The 19,056-nt window shown below is 32.3% G+C and overlaps 2 protein-coding genes and 2 non-coding genes across 4 annotated transcripts; 1 reads left to right on the top strand and 3 right to left on the bottom strand.

The window, feature by feature from the left end:
- Nucleotides 1-1,757: 1,757 nt before the first annotated feature.
- Nucleotides 1,758-1,829, bottom strand: TRNAG-UCC (transfer RNA glycine (anticodon UCC)). Its single transcript has one exon. It is a non-coding gene; the product is annotated as a tRNA-Gly (tRNA).
- Nucleotides 1,830-6,771: 4,942 nt separating this feature from the next.
- LOC107482271 (uncharacterized) lies at nucleotides 6,772-9,122 on the top strand. Its single transcript, XM_016102716.3, has 3 exons — nucleotides 6,772-7,197; nucleotides 7,712-8,095; nucleotides 8,368-9,122. Exons 1-3 carry the CDS (start codon nucleotides 7,032-7,034, stop codon nucleotides 9,075-9,077), a joined length of 1,260 nt encoding a protein of 419 aa, XP_015958202.1. The 5' UTR covers nucleotides 6,772-7,031; the 3' UTR covers nucleotides 9,078-9,122.
- Nucleotides 6,833-6,904, bottom strand: TRNAG-UCC (transfer RNA glycine (anticodon UCC)). Its single transcript has one exon. It is a non-coding gene; the product is annotated as a tRNA-Gly (tRNA).
- A 379-nt stretch (nucleotides 9,123-9,501) lies between the features above and the next one.
- On the bottom strand, nucleotides 9,502-15,732 carry LOC107482272 (serine/threonine-protein phosphatase PP2A catalytic subunit). The gene is made up of 11 exons (XM_016102717.3): nucleotides 15,381-15,732; nucleotides 13,846-13,902; nucleotides 13,620-13,703; nucleotides 13,097-13,168; nucleotides 12,538-12,609; nucleotides 12,123-12,163; nucleotides 11,090-11,156; nucleotides 10,608-10,799; nucleotides 10,434-10,523; nucleotides 10,232-10,339; nucleotides 9,502-9,966 (listed from the first exon to the last, which is right to left on the bottom strand). Exons 1-11 carry the CDS (start codon nucleotides 15,465-15,467, stop codon nucleotides 9,901-9,903), a joined length of 936 nt encoding a protein of 311 aa, XP_015958203.1. The 5' UTR covers nucleotides 15,468-15,732; the 3' UTR covers nucleotides 9,502-9,900.
- Between the last annotated feature and the right edge of the window lie 3,324 nt (nucleotides 15,733-19,056).

The following is a 19,056-nucleotide window of genomic DNA, read 5'->3' as shown; positions in this document are numbered from 1 at the left end:
GTTTCTTTGCTATTGTTTGAAATATCTGGTGGAAAAGAAATCAAAAGACCTTTCAGAATAAGGCGTTCGAAGTTGCTGATGTTGTTCAACATTCATTTAAAAGCTACAGATAATAGAGTTGTGTTAATTCTTTTAAGGGTTAAGTACTAAAATCGTCCCTAAGGTCTGGGGTGAAAATCAAAATCGTCCCCAACCTTTTTTTGTTATTAAAATCATCCTCAACGTTACAAAACGTTATAAAATCGTTCTTTTCCACTTCAATTTTATTTTTTTACCATATTACCCTTCATTATTAATAAAAATAATTAAAAATAATCTTAAAAAATTAAAACAAACTCACGATGCCCCTCTCTTCAAAATTCCAACCCCAATTTCAACTTTAATTTTTCTTCTCGCCGCTGCCGTCGCCCTACTTATTCGTTTCTAGGGTTTGCTGCCGCCGCCGCCGCCACGCGTGGTCATCGGGAGGGGGACCTCGTCGGCGCTGCTTCTTCTTCTGTGACTGCCTCTGCTTCTTCTTCTGCTCTGCTTGAACTTCTGCTTCTGCTTGAACTTCTGCTTCTTTTTGAACTTTTGCTTCTGATTGAGTTTATGCTTCTTCTTATGTGATTTTTTATTTTTTTAATTTATGTTGTTTTGCTGTTTTTGGATCTGAAAATTGAAATTGTAGTTGATGATTATAGAATTATTGTTTATTGAAATTGCTATGATTATTGAAATTGTTATGCTTCTTTTACCTCTGATTTTTTTGTTGATTTATTTTGTTTTGTGAATGTTGCTGTTAATTTATTTTGTTATAAGTGATGAATGACTATGGTGGCAGTGGTGATGACAGTGAGAAAAGGGAGAGGGAGTTTGTTTTAATTTTTTTAATATTATTTTTAATTATTTTTATTAATAATGCAGGGTAATATGATAAAAAATAAAATTAAAGTGGAAAAAGACGATTTTATAACGTTTTGTAACATTGAGGATGATTTTAATAACAAAAAAAGGTTGGAGACGATTTTAATTTTCACCCCAGATCTTAGGAACGATTTTAGTACTTAACCCTTCTTTAAATTATTAATGACAATGTCAGAGATGACAAAAAAATAAAAATTATTAACAGATTTTTATTCTGATTTTTTTTTATTCTATCTTGTTGTGTTGAGTCTTATGTTTAAAAAAAAAAAAAAAACTATGATACAGGCACTTCTCAAATGCTCGTTAAATTACGATTACTTTTATCGAGCCAAATAGCAGATGGACTAAATTCTTCTATAGAAAATTTGTATAGAAAACGTGTCTCTCATCCCTACTTTAATGTATTGTGAATTTGTGATGCCCAAATTAATCAGCTCATTGTTAGATAAGTAGTCAAATTTAAAACGTTCCAAATCTAAAAATTTTGAATCTCTGTCTTGTCTTGTCGTTGTTATGAACTTATGGGTCATCATCTATGACCACCTACAAAGGCCAAAATAGAAGAAATATCTAATTTTGTAAAAGAAACAAGAATATTGGTAACCATTTATCTTTTCCAAAAATGAATTTGATTTTTTTTTTTCAAATTATTAGCAAAATTACAATGTAAAAATGCTTTTGGGTGAGTATAAATCTGCTATATTATTTTTAGTACGAAAGTAGTGGATGACGTATGGGGCCGACTATTTTTATCATACATATATATAAATTCAAAATTACTCTAGATTGTACGTAAGAAATTAGGGATTTTTTTTTTTAAATGTTTAGTTTTGTAAAAACATAATTAAAAATGCGTTTGCCGGGAGTCGAACCCGGGTCTATTGCTTGGAAGGCAATTATCCTAACCGTTGGACTACAAACGCTTCTTGTTTCCCACTAATATTTATTTTAATAATTAATCACTATTTGATTTATTGAACCCCGCTGGTCCACACTGCAATTCCTGTGTGTGGGGTGAAGCCATCAGCCATGGTGGGTAATCCGTTATGTTTTGAGGCACCGAGGTTAAGATGCGATTTAGTATCATCATAGTTAGTTTTTGATATTAAAATTTTAGTTTTTTAAATATTTTTTAAAACATAAAACAAAATTAATTTTTTTTAAAATGGATATTAAAATTTAAATAATATTTTTTATCTAAAATACTTTCATTCTAATTAATTAATTTCAATCTTATTTTTTGTACAAATCAAATTAGGTCTCAATTTTTATTTTCTGCTCATCTTCTCGTACCTTGTAGCAGTATCAAAGAAACTCTAATTGCAGCCACTGCTCCATCACCATTGCTAGTACTACTACCTCATTGTTGCCGTCATAGCCACCATGGGGTAGACGAGTCGTCGCGCACAGCAATTGCGTTCTCATATTTTCAGACACAGGATCTTGAAGACACCAGCTGCATCTTCTGCGGCTAGAAACACAACATCATCTTCACTGTCGTAGCTACGGTGAGCTAGGTAAGTCGCCATTATGCGTGCATCTTCTAGCCACTAGTGTTCTCACCTTTTCATCTTTTCACACACAAGACCAACATCGAAGACTTCAGCTACAGCCTCTTTCCTCTCGCCATTGCTAGGACAACCAACTCCTCGTCGTCGTTAGCTTTCCACCATGATATAGGTTAGTTGCCTTGTTCCAAATGTGTCTCTTGATGTGCCTATTTTTTATTGCACAATCTAATTTATGTTGTGATTGCATAATATATGACTTATTTGTTTTCAGTACTTATTATAACATATTTTTAGTCATTGAAAGTGGTTCAGGCTCTTACAAAAATTAGGAGGGTTGGGAGTGAGAGATGTTATGATTTACAATACAGTTCTTCTATTTAAGTGGTGGTGGCAATTCTCTAAAAAGGAATGTCTGTTGTGGAAGAATGTGGTCTGATCATGTAATAAATTCAATCCAAATGAGCTTCTGTCCTCTCAAGAATTACTTAATCATCGGGGAGTATGTAGAAGGATATTTGTCAGTTACAGTTCAAGAATCAAGAAGTTAGGCAGAAGATGATTACTGGATTGTCTATGGAAGTGGGTGATGGGAGGTAAACTCGTTTTTGAGAGAATGTTTGGATCTAGGGAGGTTATTTGAAAGATCATTTTTCAAGACTCTTCTCAGTCTCAAACCAAAGAGAATCAGTGATAGGAGATTGTAGGTTTTGGGATGAGATAGTTTGGATATGGAACTTTCAATGGAGGCATGAACTATTCCAATGGGAGTTGGATCTAGTCAACCAACTTCACCATACCTTGAGGATAGTCACACTTGCATATGGCAGAGAGGATAGGATTGTGTGGAAATATGATAAACAAGGTGTTTTTTCTACTAACTTATTTGTGCAGGTGTTGCAAACGGAAATAGTTTCGAAGGATATATCAAACTACAGCTTTACTAGGACAATTTGAAAAGGGCTTGTTCCACCTAGAGTGGAGTTGTTTGTATGGTTTGTATTGTCTGACAGGGTCAATATGAAGGAGAGGTTGTGTCGGTTTGGAGTTATTTACCAAGAAGATTCTTTATGTGTGTTATGTAATAGAGGTAGCGTTGAATATGGTCACCATTAGTTTCTTGGGTATAACTTTTCTTAGCAGGTATGGTGTTCTTGGATCTCATATGTTGGAATGCAAAGGGTTTGTCCGGATACGGTGAAAGAGCATTTCTAAAGTTGGACTGATATATCAAATAGGAAGGAGAAATACAAGAGATGGATGGTGTGTTATTGTGCGATCATTTGGAACATATGGTTGGAATGAAATCGGAGGATCTTTCAGAATAAAGGAAAAGGGTTTGAGGAGATTATCAACTTATCTTTCCTGAGCTATAAGGAATGGTTAGGTACAAATCCCTTTTGTTGTTGATGGCATTGCCGGAGATGATAAGGGTATATTTACGTTTATTTCGCTTGTTGTTCATTTGGTTGTTTGGTTTCTAAGTTGTTGACATCTGTGCTTCACTTTTGTGTTGAACTTTTCTTAAAATAAAAAAAAACTTTGTATGATACTAATTTTTTTATTGATTTGTGCTCTATCAATACCAATTTTTGAATTTGATAACTTTGAGTATCATACTAACTTTGTCCTGATTTGTGCTCTTTTAATATTAATTTTTAAGTTTGAAAACTTTGAGATGAGAGTTATATTACAATTTCGTACTCTTTTGAACATCCTTACTTGCCCTAATCTTCTCTAAGACTATTGATTTAATATTTCCAGATTTGGGTATCACCGTTTTATTTTACTCAAATCAATTATCTGTTCGATTCGCTAATTATCATTTAACCTTGCTATATTGAATGGAGGAATGATTGTCTACAGCATGGCTTTGAAATGATCCAATAATGCTTTTGGTTTATTTTGTTACTTGAAAATTGCAGTATTTTTTATTGAAAGGATCCAATAATGATCATTTAGCATATGAGCATATCATCTTTGAATAATAGTGTATTTTGTAGTCATGTAGATTTGAGGAAAAGGTTTTATTGTAGTATCACAATTTGAAAATTTAAAGATTATTTTTTGTTTAATGTGTGTCTTACATTCTAATTTTAATTTAATTTCATGAAAATTGTTTGATAAAAAAACTGTTACGAAAGTTTAAATTCATTTTGATGTAGATTAAATTGAATTTCTCTCTTAGATAAATTTTTATTTGTTGACGAACAAATTAATGGATATAGTTAAAAATACGAATGAGTAGACCCAATGGCGTGACAACATTACAATTGATATATACGAAGAGTGACGAGTTAGTCGTACAAAATAGGATTAGCTTATAAGTCTTGTTTGAATCTTATTGTTTTTTTTTTTTGGCATGGCTAATTGTGATGTAATATTTATCTAATTTGTGTTTGTAAGACTCTCTGTTAAACTCATTATTATTAAGATTTATAAATAGTTATTGTAAGAGTTGTTTGTAAAACTTTTTAAAGTGTTGTAAAATTTGTTTGTAAGACTTTTTGAAATTGTCAATATGAATTACTATTGTATGTTTGATGTTTTTGGTTGTCTTCTATTGGGAGACTTTTTAAAGAAACAATTTGAGATTAACCATACGATGAGAACATTGATTTAGGTTCTATTAACTTGGTAATTAATGTTGTGCAAGCATGAAATTTTTAAAACAGCCAATTTATTACATTCAACTTAGACCAAATTTTGCATAAACATATGCTTGTTTATTTTTTAGCAAATTAGTCAATATATCATTCACTAAACCCATAACAATATTTATTTACAAATAAAGATGTTTCAAGAATTCAACGTTAACAAATTAGCCAATTTAATTTTATTTATATTTTTGCTTTTACAACATGTTAACAAATACAAAGAAATGCTCCTATTATAATATAAAAAACAACACTATAACTTAATTTATAGTTTCTTATAGCTTCCAAGGATTTCTGTGATATACATAAACTGTATATTCACTAGCTTTCTCACTTGTAAATCTTTAGTTTTCTTGGCTTTTTAATTATCTCATTTCCCCAGAACCGAAAACTTTCAATTCTTAACTTGTAAGCAAGTTGTAGCAATATATGAGTTTTCATGGCTTGAACAATGCCAAAAAAAAAAAAAAAAATTGACTTTTTTTTCTCTTATTAAAATAATAAAAGGATAAGTGAATTTTCATTGCAGAGCCATAAATTTGAACAGAATCATATGCAGCGATCTCCTAAAGTTGGAGAGATATTAAAATCCCATATAATATAAAGTTTATCAAACACAAGAGTTCATCTAAACTCATAAATTCTGGGTAAATCAGACTCAAACTCGTTCTAGGGACCTAAACTCATAAAAATGTATACCCAAGAGTTTGATAACCTTGCAAAATCATAAGTAAATTGCATTAGAAAATTACAAAAGAATTATCACTTGGTATATACATTATGGCATATTGGTGACTTTATGCAAATTGTGAGCATATACACTGCTAACCACAATAATTCTAACTACTCATATTTATTAAGTCGATCATTGTTATGAACCTCAAAATCTCTCACAGTCGAAAACAACTATTCGAAAATAATGACTATATGCAAATCTAACCATAATACTTTTAACTACTTAAGATAAGTGTCATCATCAAATCATCCGAAATTTTATGTCAAATATTTCATAATCATCAAGTTGCATATCTTATTTTTAGGATAGTTTCTGTTTCTAGCATCAATAGCAACTAATTTGTTTTTCTCTAGAGTAGTCCTTAAAACCAAGCACACAAACAAATTCAAGAAGCTACCATAGAACAACAAAAACTTAAAAAAAGAGACGAGAATAAAAAAGAGATAGTCAGTAATAGATTCAGAAATATTAAATTGTGAAAACAAATATATATCACATAAAAATAACCAAAAAAATCGTATAAACATATCAAAATATATAGAAATAAATAACATAAAAATATTAAATATTAAATAATTTTTTATTTATTCATTATCAATATTGATATATTAATAAGTAATAATTAACAATGTAGTTATTAATTTAATTTTTTATAAATTAAATATAGAATAAAAATAACGTAGTTACATGTCATTCTCCTTCTTTTATATTTTTTAAATGTTGTTGACTTTTCTCTATACTGCTTCGTGTTCATGCGGGCACGTGGTACGCGAGGGTCCCTATTGATTCATAATGACGGTACGAAAATTGAATCAACGAAATTCCACCTTGAACAAAAAAAATGAAAAGAAAGAAAAGAGACAATTCGGATCATGAGGTCCAAGCTGAACAATAACGACCACTTGAACAAAGCCACTCGGCGGGTCAGATCCGATCCATAATCAAAGAGGAAAAGACTATAATATCCCTGAGTCCGAACTACTTGAGTGTACACGTCATCACCCTGACGGAACACCTTTCAAAACTGCGTTTGCCGGGAGTCGAACCCGGGTCTATTGCTTGGAAGGCAATTATCCTAACCGTTGGACTACAAACGCTTCTTGTTGATGGTTTTTCTACACTCTATTAATTTTAACATTGATCACTACTTGCTTTATTGAACCCTGCGTGTCCACGCTGCCATTCCTGTGTGTTCATTTTGTGTGTGGGGTGAAGCCATCAACCATGGAGGGTATTCCTTTGAGGACTACGATGCCTTCAACGTCAACTCCTCACGCTCACAATCATGCTTTCGCAATCAAAACAAGATCAACATCAACCCTCCATCTTAGAAGAATTCGCCCTCTACGCTTTGCTATTAGGGCTAAAATATCTGAAACTGAATTCCAAGGTATGCTAACTTGACACTTCCTCAGAAGAAAAAGAGAAAAAGTTTTAACTTTGACGGTTGTATTGTTTTCGATTATATAAAGTCGTAAACTTGATAAAGTTTAGGGTTTGGGGTTTTGGAAGTTTTTAATTGGTTGGTTCCAATCCAATAGCCCAGGATTGTATTTTGTTGGAATTTGGCTTCTTATTGTCAAGGTTGATACTTGATAACAAACTTCAATCACATAACAACCTATTTTCTTAGGTGCTGCAAGTAGCTAATTAAATAGGGTTATTGTGGTGTGTCCTAAAACATTATTCATTGGTGCAATTGATATAATTGGTTGCTTTTTAGTCCAAATGGGTGGTGTCGTCTGGTTTTTGTGTCCAAGTGCCCGAAAGCCAGTTCTAAATGTTTTGTTTGCAATGATTAGTTGCATAGGATTATTTAACTATCCAATTTTCTGATCGATCAAGGTCTATTTTTGGCTAAAGATTTAATTTATGTTTCGGTATCTAAATGGTTTGCACGGCAGATTTTCAGCGATATGCGAAACCATTAAATCTTTTACCAGCATCGGAAGTGAAAGTATGCACAGATACCTCAATACAAAAGGTTTCTTCATCTCTGAAGGATGATAAGTCCAAATCATTATTCAGGGTCAAGTTAGGTACCAGCAATGCATATGGTTCAAGTTTAAGCGATCCCAGTGCTGGAATTCTTCTGTGCTTGATAGACGAACATGGAAATTCCATATTGCAGAGAATACCTGCATGTTTGTCGATGGACCATTCTATGGAGTCAGGTGATACAAATAATACTGACATGCTTCACTTCCAAAGAGGTTCTGTTAATGAATACATCTTTGAGGGTCCAAAAATTGCAAAACTTGAAGCTCTTTGGGTTAGTGTTGAATCAGGTATGTCATCATTGTTGATTTTTATTCAAAAGAAAATTACCTATATTCCCTTAGTTGTATCAATATTATACTTTTTTTTTTGTTTTCCACGGTATCCTCCAACCCGGCAAGGCAAGGACTAATCCGTCGCGGTACTGAGCTCCAATTATACTTTAAAATATCATAGTTGTCAAACTTTTCAAATGGTTTTTGGCAGCGTCATGTTTGCTCCACTGTCGATCCATTTAAACAAAGTGTTTCTAACAACACTTTTCTTCTCTATCTAAGGTCAGGTCAGTGGCGTTTACGAAGTGTCTCCTTATCGGTTATTAGTTGTGAAGCGCAATCGTCACTGCCAGAAGATGGGACACAGCGGTACTTTGGATTCCAGTACGACTTTCAGATTGACAATGTGTTGCTCGGTGAGGGAAGTGATCTCCCCATGTTGGAGCTAAGGCCAAGCCTTGTGACTGAATTGGAAGGGACTGATCCCACCAGCTTCTTCAGCAATGGGCTTTATGACTTATCCTCGCCTTCAAGTTCTAACGTCACAAATGAAGAGAGCATGAGGGAGTATGCAGATTTGAAGTTCTCATTGCTGTTTTACGATGCGATGCTGACAGCTTTTGGCGCGTCGGTCGCTTCAGTCTTGGCTGGAGAAAATGCTGGAATTGCTTTCTTGATTGGCGGGGTTGGCGGCTTCTTGTATCTGCTACTATTGCAGAGATCAGTGGATGAGTTACCTGCTTCAGAGTTGATCTCAAGCAACAAGGAAGGAACAAATTCGCCATTCAAAGGAATAAAGGGTCCAATAGCAAGCGTGGCATTAGCATTTATATTTGCTGTGTTTGCAGCGAGGTATAGCTCAGGAGATGTTCAACTCATGCTGACACCAAAGGATCTCATAGTTGGAATGATGGGATTTCTTGCGTGTAAAATATCCGTGGTGTTATCCGCATTTAAGCCTATCAGACCAGGTCTGAAGTTGCCAAGTGATATGTAATATAATACTTACAAATTACCAATACCATAGTCATTACTGTGTAAATGCTCACTCCTTTTTGCTTCTTTTAGGATACATACAATATAATGTTTTAACCCAAAAGCCTAATGTTTTAATTTTAAGAAGTGCACCTTAGCCAAACCCAAATTAAAATATTGTTTGGTTGCTCCCAGCCTCGTAAGTCCTAAGTTTTCAACTATGATCACCAATACAATTTGATGAACCCAATATATTTAATAACACTTCCATGTAAAACCAAATATACATGGAGCCACAAACATAAAATAGTGATTGCAAATTTTCAAGAAACAGCTTTAATTGATATAAAATTTGAAGAGAAAATTCGCATTCAGAGTTAATGGAAGACAAACTACCTAACTAGAACATATTCTCACAAGACAGGAAAACGATAAAAAAATAAATGTATAAAAAAAATAAAGCACCCTTTAGACGATATGTTAAAGTATCATCCATCTACAGAAACCCATCGCTTTGACAATAGCCCTAAATCGAGGAGTGAAAGGTCAAGATAATGGTAAATAAATAGAAAAAGAAAAAATGGAGAAAACATTAAATTGATACATTGCATGCTGAAATCGTGTACACATGCCCACAAGTATCGCCTGCTCCTCAGCTTTCTCTTGGGAAAGATTCAATTTAAAAATTCATTCAAGTAAAATAACACATCCAGCCAGGCCTAACTTTGAAAATGTACGAGTATCAAATTTGATGCAATGGCTCTGATTTCGACGCAGAGATGAGCTTTGCACACTAATGCAGGGCACTGGTTTCTGACTACAGCAGCAACTCAACCAAAGTTCTATCATAGGAAGTAATCAGGTGTTCTCCTGGTTACGTCCGGCTCTCCCCTCCTTGGAGCTGGCTCGAACTGCGATTGAGAAAAATATTGATTAAAGTAACAAACTTTAATACATGGATGCAAGAGTATTTGGTTTCGATCCATGTAACATAGACTCGTTTGGTTGGGAAGAGATTCTCAGTGGTCTGGCAAGGGGGTAATAGTGTTCATTTATTATATTTTTCTTGTCCTAAACTACTCCCAACAGGATACACAATCCAAATACTAGCCTAAAGTGCTAAGAAATGCAGATCAACTTTATGATTATTTGGGTAATGAAAATAGGGAGTTCAACCTGAATGAATGTGTGTCCTTTGCAATCATCAACTTCAAGGATGGATGCCATGTTACCACAGCGATAGCAATAATTAGGTGCACTAAATATGGTAACCACTTTTTGCTCCTGAAAACAAGACACCATATATCAGCCATTACCACAACAAACGAAAAATGAAAAAAAAAAACAACAAAAAAAAAAAGCAAGATGAAGAACTTACATGTCCCCAGGTATACCCTTCCATAACCAGCTGGTGAGCTCTAGCAATCAGCTTCAAGTTATTGGTATGGTTAAATTGCTCAGATATGTCCTATAAAAGCAACATAAAAATATCAACAAAAATTAGTGACAGACGTATGAGAACAGGCAAGCTTGATGCAGTGTACCACATTACCTGGCCGAAGGTATATCCAGCACCTCTAGGAGAGATGCCCCAACCACAGCGATCATCTGGATCAGACCATAAAAGATCACACATGGGACCCTCATGAGGAACTTCTTGCACACGATCATATTTACGAATGTTATCAAGCGTTTCAATAGAAGGGGACAACCCTCCATGAAGGCAGAATATTTCAGATTCAACCTTCAAAGAGAAAAACTTATCAGTTAAGCAACAATACGCTTCAAAAAGCTAGGAAATCTAATAAATATATGAACCGCAATTGGTTGGCCCACATTTTATCTGAAGCTAAGAGCAAATTGATAAGAGCTCAAATCAAAAGTTAAAAGCAAATTGCTAAGAGTGTGGTATGAAGATCTAAATCACAATATTGAGTTGAGCAGCATGAAAACCCAAGTATCGTGAAGTTTTCTAATAACAAGAATTTGAGACAAATAAAAATTATTTCCAGGTTTATATAATATTATACTAACCAATGCTGTCAACGGAAAGTAGTCAAACAAATCAGTGAAGGTCTTCCAGACATTAGCACTACCATACCTGCAAATCAAATGAGAATATTCACATGCACAGTTTTGCAAACTTAAGAAAATTATGTTTTTGCAAAGGAAACCCACAAAAATAAACTCCAAAACAGCTTCAATCAAAATATTAATTTAAAATATTTTATACGGGATGCAAACCAGATGCAGATTTCAGTTGTTTACTAAATAAATTAGAATTGTAAAGTTATCTGCAACCTGTGTCTTGGGCCAAGGTATTGTTAAAATATGCAGATAAAAATTCAGAAAACAAACAACCTGCTCGGACAACAGTATAATAATTAATAAATGACAACGTAAATTTGTGTAAGCCAGTCACGAAATCAAGAAGCTCTAGTATGTCCCATTTTTATTTTGGTGGGTTAATATGCAGGTCTTGGTAATTTGTTGACTAATGCAACTTAATGAAAGAATGCCAGGTTGCTTGAAAAATCCATAAACCTTACTAATATGATGCGGCATCTCTTTTCCACTGATAGCGGATTAAGCTAAAATTTAGGATGCGTTTGGTTTGCATTTTTATTTTCTGTTTTAATTTTCAGTGTTTTTCGTTTTCTGGATTTTGTGAAGGAAAACGTGAAAACAATAAAATCCTATTTTCTCCTCTTGGTTTCACTTTTTCCTTCACAAAATCCAGAAAATAGAAAACATTGAAAATGAAAACAGAAAATAATAATGCAAACCAAACACGCACTTATATCTTCTTATCTTCTATTAATAAAAAATAACAAATATCTCCATATTGTATGAAAAATGATAATTAAGGACACTAGCAAGAGAACTGTACTCTTAAGCTCACATCAAGGAAAGAAACCAAGTATACACTTAAGTGATAGTGACAATAAAGAATACAGACTAAGCAATTAGATGGGAAAAAATTTGAATTCAAGAGAGAGATGATCATATAACAGAAGTTATATTGCACAAAGGCAAACCAGAATTAGTGAATTTAGCATGTACTTACTTCCGAAGGCACTCATCATAAAACCCATAAACTTGCGTAATCTGCAGCAGAAAGCTAAGAACAACAATTACCATTGGCCCAAAACATATAAAAACAACTATAGTAAAAGGTAACAAGTTCATTTACTTAATCAATTCAATAGTATCTACTTAAAGACAAGGTATATCTTGGTCCTCCAATACATCAAGGACCAATGGTGTCCTAGGCAGTATATGGTTTGTTTCATCAGCACATCTGTGGAAGCAGTCAATTGAAGGCAGTCTATGGGAACCTTTGGGTAGTAGATTGATGGAAAAAAAAACCCCGAGAACCCAATTGATATAGACCATGTCATTAAGGACCAAAATATGAATTCAGTCTGATCTTCAGTTAACTACTGAGAAAAAGGCCAGATAACACAAAAAATAGAACAAACCTGACGACTTTCGTGATTTCCCCTGAGAATGGTGATGCGCTGCCGATAGCGAACTTTAAGGGCAACCAAAAGCTGCATTACATATTAATTATTATAAAAAACGTAACTAATAAAAGATATAAAATAAGAAATCAAAATCAGCTACCCTCAAGATATGCAGTTAAAAAAAGAACACAATTAATGGTTCTCTGAATGTAACAAAGCAACATTGAATGTCATGCATCACATTTTGGCATGTAAATGTAAATTTCCGTGCAGGTGTTTTGCTCAGAATAGACAAGAAACTGAGCACAATCATATTCTTGGTTTTCTTGCAAAAGAATTGCAATAACCACAAATGAAATAAACATTATAAATATTTCTTATGGCACAAACAGATTTGTCAGACTTGATACAAATATGATTGAAGCTCAGTTGCATGTAGTCTAGAGCTATCAGATGTCAGTAAAACAACATACACCAATAACCACAACATGAAGATGGAAAATTTAACAATGACCAAAATACTTCAATTCAAACTACCATAAAAGAAATGTATAGCATGAGAATGCACACTTACCGTTACCGTTTCAACAGAGTAGTAGCCACGGTCAACATAATCTCCCATAAACAAGTAATTTGTATCTGGACACTACCAACAAAAAGTTGTAACTGAAATTAGTAATAACCCATCATGTTTCAAATTTCAAATACACTCAAGAATGCATAATTAATGGCTCTACTAGGGAGCAATTCTAAGATGAAAAATAGCATATACACGCTCAAAGTTAAAATACAATAGTATGTTACTATCTTAGTTGCAATCAACTGACACCACTTACACTAACTATTTAGAAGAGATTGAAACAGCTAGCATTGGGAGGACTACACTGTCATGAAATTTCAAACATTGAAGGCCCTTCCAATGTGAAAATAAGATAATAAAACAAATGTAGTTATTTAATGTGTCAAGAACATGAGCGTGATTTACTGACTTTAAAAACATTATTCTGCATATACACAATAATATGCAATCTTCTCTTCACAACTTCAATAAAGAAATGATGAATACAAAATCTACTATCGGGAAAACAGAAAAATACCTTTCCTCCAATACGAAAAAGCTCTGCAAGGTCATGGAATTGCCCATGAATATCACCACAAATTGTAACAGGACTACTCACAGGCTGCAATTATTGGACAAGAAAGAATATTCTTAGCTTTTTCAGCAATACAAAATCAATATAATGCATAGTGAAGGCACACTAAATTCATCAAATATATAGAACATACAGACATATACATAAACATCAGAGAAAGATAATATACCTGAACATTACTCTCTTCCATCAAAATCTCCTTTGCCTTCTCACACAAGACCCTTACCTGCATATAAAAGTACAACTGTGGGAATCAGCGCTGGAGCACCGAAAGTATAGAAACACAAAGTTTGAATAGAGAATGGGTTGTCAATAATTAAAACAAAATCTGTCATTACAGGGTAAGCAAAGATTAAGTGTGACATATCAAGCTTTATTATGCTTTAAGTTTTCTTTTCATGAGGCACGTCTATTTGGTTGGTTTCTGCTTTTCATTAACGAAAGCCAACCAAAACTTTAGACGCATCATGCATGTGACTATGTGCGCTAACACCATCGAGATTTTTAGCATATTGGATGCTAATTGGGAGGAAAGGGAAAAACTGAAGGTAGATCTCAACTTGTTTTATCAATTAACGTGTTTGGCCAAAAGCGAATTGAACCAAACAAAATGAACAGATTGGGCCAAGTTTAGTTAGCTCTGGTTCAGTTGTCCAATCAGAAGCAACCCAAAAAGTTCCCAAACATAAGAAAACTGATCCGATTTACCATTTTCTCCTAAGAACAAATTAACAAAAAAGATTAACAAAGGAAGCAAAAACAGAAACATTTTGGTTGACTACTATTGATGCTTAGAGATAATCAGTTAAAGAATGAAGCTATGATCTTACACCAGCTGGTTTTGATATTTTATTTTAGCTTTGCTGGCAGCTTCCATGTTCAAAAGGCAAAAAAATAGATTCCACAACAAAATGCCAGTGATTCCGAAAGCATCACAAAGAAGGAAAGTAACAAAGATCATGCAATGGCGACAACGATGTGGCCATAGCCCCGGCGTAGGAAATATACACTGAACAAACTCAACTCTCCTTTCTACAATGAAGAGAATATCAATGACATATGCATCTTAATATCTTATAGACTTATACTTCTTGGGGGCTCAACACCTAGCCATATCAAGACATGCAGAGTTAACATGATACATGAAACATTCATTCCCAGTGAGCCAGCTTGGAGCTTATACGTCATGAAATCTTCTAATTTTTATTTATTATTATTTCTTTTGTGTGTATCTTGGAAAAATCTCTCTCTCTTGGCAGCACGAAACACGCATGTACAGGAAAAATTCACCATTTCAATAATAACAATCAAAATAAACATACAAATAGTCCTTAAATGCAAATATGACAAAAATAATCATGACAAATTTACAAGCCTCTGAAAGAGACAAGCCTCCACCTACCAAAATGACCTCGCACGCTGAAAAGTATAATTCAAATCCCGTAATAACTAGAACGAATCAAACAAATCCAACGGAGTATTCAATCAAAACATAAATCCCTCCATTCCATTTCAATAAACAAGCCAGAATTCAGAGAAAACCAGAAAAGGATTCAATTTCGCTACAAGCAACAGATCGACGCAAAAGAACTCATTCCAGCTGAACCAAAAACGCAGATTAAAAATCATCGAAAGATTTTGCCGATCCGGAAGGAATGAAAAAGAAAAGGAAGAAAAGGTTCAGAAGGAAATGGAAAAGATTACCTCTTGTTCAGACAAGGGCTTGCACTGCATGAGCTGAGCAATCTGCTCATCGAGGTTTCCATGTGAATTCGAAGGCACCGAATCCATGCTCACGATTGCTGCTCCTCCTCCACCACTTCGGAATCTTGTTCTTCTTCGTTGTTGGATCAATGTCCTCTCTGCGGATTCGAGGAAACCCTAGATCTCACTGGGAGAACACTTTTTCTTCGCTGTTGTTTCGGTGGTGGTGTTTTGTTGTTCTTCTTTTCTGCCTCCGAGAGAGAGAGAGAGAGAGAAATGGAAAGAAAGAGAAAGAAAGGGTTGGGGGTGGTGGAGAAACCAAAGCGTTGTAGTAGGCTTTGCTTCGCTGGGCTCGTTTTGTTCTATAATAACCACTCCTTTTTTTGGAGAACGAAAGATTATTATTATTATAATTATAATTATTAGATTTATAATTAAAATATGAATAAAAAGTATTAACAATAAATAATAAGTTAATAACTAATGATTGATTTATTGTTTATAAAAAAAATTAATTATTTAATGTCGGAAAGAAAAATTTGAATCTTTCTAATGTGTGTCGTCGGACTTGGGAGGTTAGAATACTTATGACCAAAAGGTGGTAATATAATTTGTAAGTTGGAGTCATAGAGACATCTAAATCAATACAAATGTACCCAAAAATAATTGATATTGCTGTCCAAATATTTGAGAACATCAAAAAAGAAAAAGGAAAAAAGTTTAGTAATTTAGTTCTGTTAACATGCATTAAATTTGCTCCAAATTATTTATTATTATATTTATCAAAATTTAAAATATTATTTACATTATTCACTTAAGAAAAAAGTTCAAAAATTAGTAGAATTTATTATTTATTAGAGTAAAACAATTAGATTTTCAAAGATTTCGACCTTGAATTAATTAGCCTTTGAATTAAAAAAACCAATGAGATTCTTTATGATAATAAATGGTGGACATATATATCATTTTATAAAAAAAAATACGAGACAAAACAAAATTATCCATATATTTTGTTATCTACAATATATATTCTATTGTTGTCACCTAAACACGAAAATAATATAATTTTAGACAAAAATATTTATTATCTTTCAAATTTTTATATAATATTTATCGACTGTTTTATATTTATCATATTAAAACAGGTTTACACTACGTAACGAAACATATAAACGCCTATAAATTAATAAAAGGACATCAAGTATATCATAGAGGACTAAATTAATTTTTTTTTCCTTCAAAAACTAATTAGTTCAAATTTAAAATTTTTAAAAGACTAACTGGCTCTAATTTTTGTCAGCATTTTTAGTTATAAGTCCGATTCTTTTAATTTAATAAACTAAAAATATATTTTTAATTTATATTTTTAAATATTGATGATTAACGGTTAAGTAACAATAATAAATTGTGCCGTAAATGTATTTCTCTTGGCTTAATATATAATTACGATAATGTTAGAGAAATAAAAAAAAAACAAAAACAACCAAAACTTAACTAAATAAAAATAATTAATAAAAATCAAATAAGATAAATTTTAACTGATTTTTATTAATTTTTTTTTATTACCAAATATTTCCTTACAATTATATGGACGCCTGTTGGCCAAATGATTTGTCAAACAGAAGTTTCATATCAACTATCAGCTATACAATGTATAGTTTGCAAAGAACATGTTACGTGGATTTGGCAAATAATGTTGATAGAGATCTATCACCTTTTCTCTTTCTAAAATTATTTTGACAAATCATTTATTTGAATTTAAAGAGAAAAAAATTCCTAAAACAATTAGTAGACGAAGCATGGAGAGTATAGTTCATGCAATTTCAAGAATTTACATGGTCTTCACTTTGCATGGCACTTTATGTGAGTTTTAATTTTAGAAGGAAAAAAAAGTTATGAAATGTAAAACAGACCAAATATTATTTTTTATTTTCTATTGGAAGTTTTAAGAAGGAAATCATTATAAGTCATTTCATTATTCGGGCGTTTATAAATTAGAGACAAATACTTGGATTTAAAAGTTATGAACAAGCGAATGAAATAAAAATGTGTATAAATTATCTATTTTAATTTATAGCGTGTTTTCTTCGTATAATTGAAGATTAAAATATGGTGGAAATTCAAATGTAATCAACTTCACATAAAGTTGATAGTTAAGACCCGTTAAATGATTTGATTGATTTGACTAAATTATTATTTAAATAGTCTCAATTATCAACTTTACGTAAAATTGACTGCACCTGAATTTCTACTTTAAAATATTAGCAATAAAATTACAAAATTTTATTATTTTCAACATAAAGTAATCAATGTTTTTAAATTAAAGTATTGTTATGTCAAAATAATATCATGTCATACCCTTCATACGTGATGAATTATGGTCACATATTTGGCATTTGAAGTCAAGCTTGAAGCCCACCCCACATACATATGAGAGAGACATTGATGCTATAGTTGGCTAGCAAACACACCATTAATTTATTTTCTAGTTTCTAGAGATCATGGCTATTATTTCTTAGCTTTGTTAGAGTATATATACATGTCATTATCAGGATTTGATTTAGTTATTTTCCAAGTCCATGATCCTTATCAGAAATTAAGTGATACTCGTGATTAGGTCATTTTGACAAATATCATATGTTCTTTAGAGACATTTTTTTGCTTCTTTTCTTTTTCTAGTTTTTTTTTTTTTTGAGCGATAAAATCTTTAAATATTTGCTTTAGTAGTAAAGTAACCTATTGTAGAATAAGTATATAATTTTATCAGAATAACACGTAGTGATTTTAATTATTAGTTGCAAATTTTGGGAGCCTAACTTGAAAGCTTTTTTTTTTATGAAGGAAGGAATTTCATTTTAATATTAAACCTCCATAATTGCCTCTCATATTCACGATAACCTAACAAGTTAAAAATTAATCCACTACAATACTGAATTTCATTGAAGAATTTGTTGTTGATCAATGAGTTGTTGCATACACAATACAGAATTCGATCGTTAACATTTGATTAAGCGAATTAGTGAACTAACCACTCATAATGTGCCAAGATATTGTCATTGGGAGTTACTCCAAACAAAAAAAAAAATGTCACTTGTACAGGCTTACCTGCTTAGTTGCTTACAGTGAGTCAGTCAACTTAAGAAAATTTGTTTGGTTACTAAGTTCTAGAGTACTGTAATACTCGAGCATTTGCCATGTGATATGTTTTGTATTTTATTTCAATTTCATTTTCGAAAACACCCATCTCAATGAAGTTCTTGCTTATCAATGATAAAAAGAACGAAAACTAAATAAAATTTAAAAAGTTAGTGTTTGTTTCAATGTCATTAAATTGTTAGAAACAAAAATTTTCAGTAAATTTTTGTTAGTATGTTTGTCAAAATTTTAATAGTAAAAATAAAATATTAAAAAAATAAAAACATCCTTTTTAGAATTTACAATTTATATATTTAAAAAAAATTAACTTAAAAAAATATTTTTAATATGATAAATAAATAAATAAAACTTTTTTTATTATTATATCCAAAAATAATTATTAAATAAAAAAATATTTTTATTTGAGATATTTAAACGTAAAGTTACTTTTTTTTTTCTAAACATCTTTTAAAAAAAAAATCATTTGAAAAAAAAAGGATCTTTTTAGTTAACAAAATGCTGAAACTTTCGGCACCAGTGT

Source organism: Arachis duranensis, chromosome 3, assembly GCF_000817695.3.
Source record: "Arachis duranensis cultivar V14167 chromosome 3, aradu.V14167.gnm2.J7QH, whole genome shotgun sequence".
NCBI lineage: Eukaryota > Viridiplantae > Streptophyta > Magnoliopsida > Fabales > Fabaceae > Arachis > Arachis duranensis.
Note: the sequence above shows the minus strand (reverse complement) of the source record. Positions and strands in the feature narration are given on the sequence as shown.

Bases quoted from the DNA above. Each gene is read 5' to 3' on its own strand.
- LOC107482271 (XM_016102716.3), top strand. From the start codon at position 7,032: ATGGAGGGTATTCCTTTGAGGACTACGATGCCTTCAACGTCAACTCCT. The intron at 7,198-7,711 runs GTATGCTAACTT...TTTGCACGGCAG, and splicing joins ATCTGAAACTGAATTCCAAG to ATTTTCAGCGATATGCGAAA. The intron at 8,096-8,367 runs GTATGTCATCAT...ATCTAAGGTCAG, and splicing joins TTGGGTTAGTGTTGAATCAG to GTCAGTGGCGTTTACGAAGT.
- LOC107482272 (XM_016102717.3), bottom strand. From the start codon at position 15,467: ATGGATTCGGTGCCTTCGAATTCACATGGAAACCTCGATGAGCAGATT. The intron at 13,704-13,845 runs GTATATTATCTT...CAATAATTGCAG, and splicing joins TGGAAGAGAGTAATGTTCAG to CCTGTGAGTAGTCCTGTTAC. The intron at 12,610-13,096 runs GTAAGTGTGCAT...TATGTAATGCAG, and splicing joins ACTCTGTTGAAACGGTAACG to CTTTTGGTTGCCCTTAAAGT.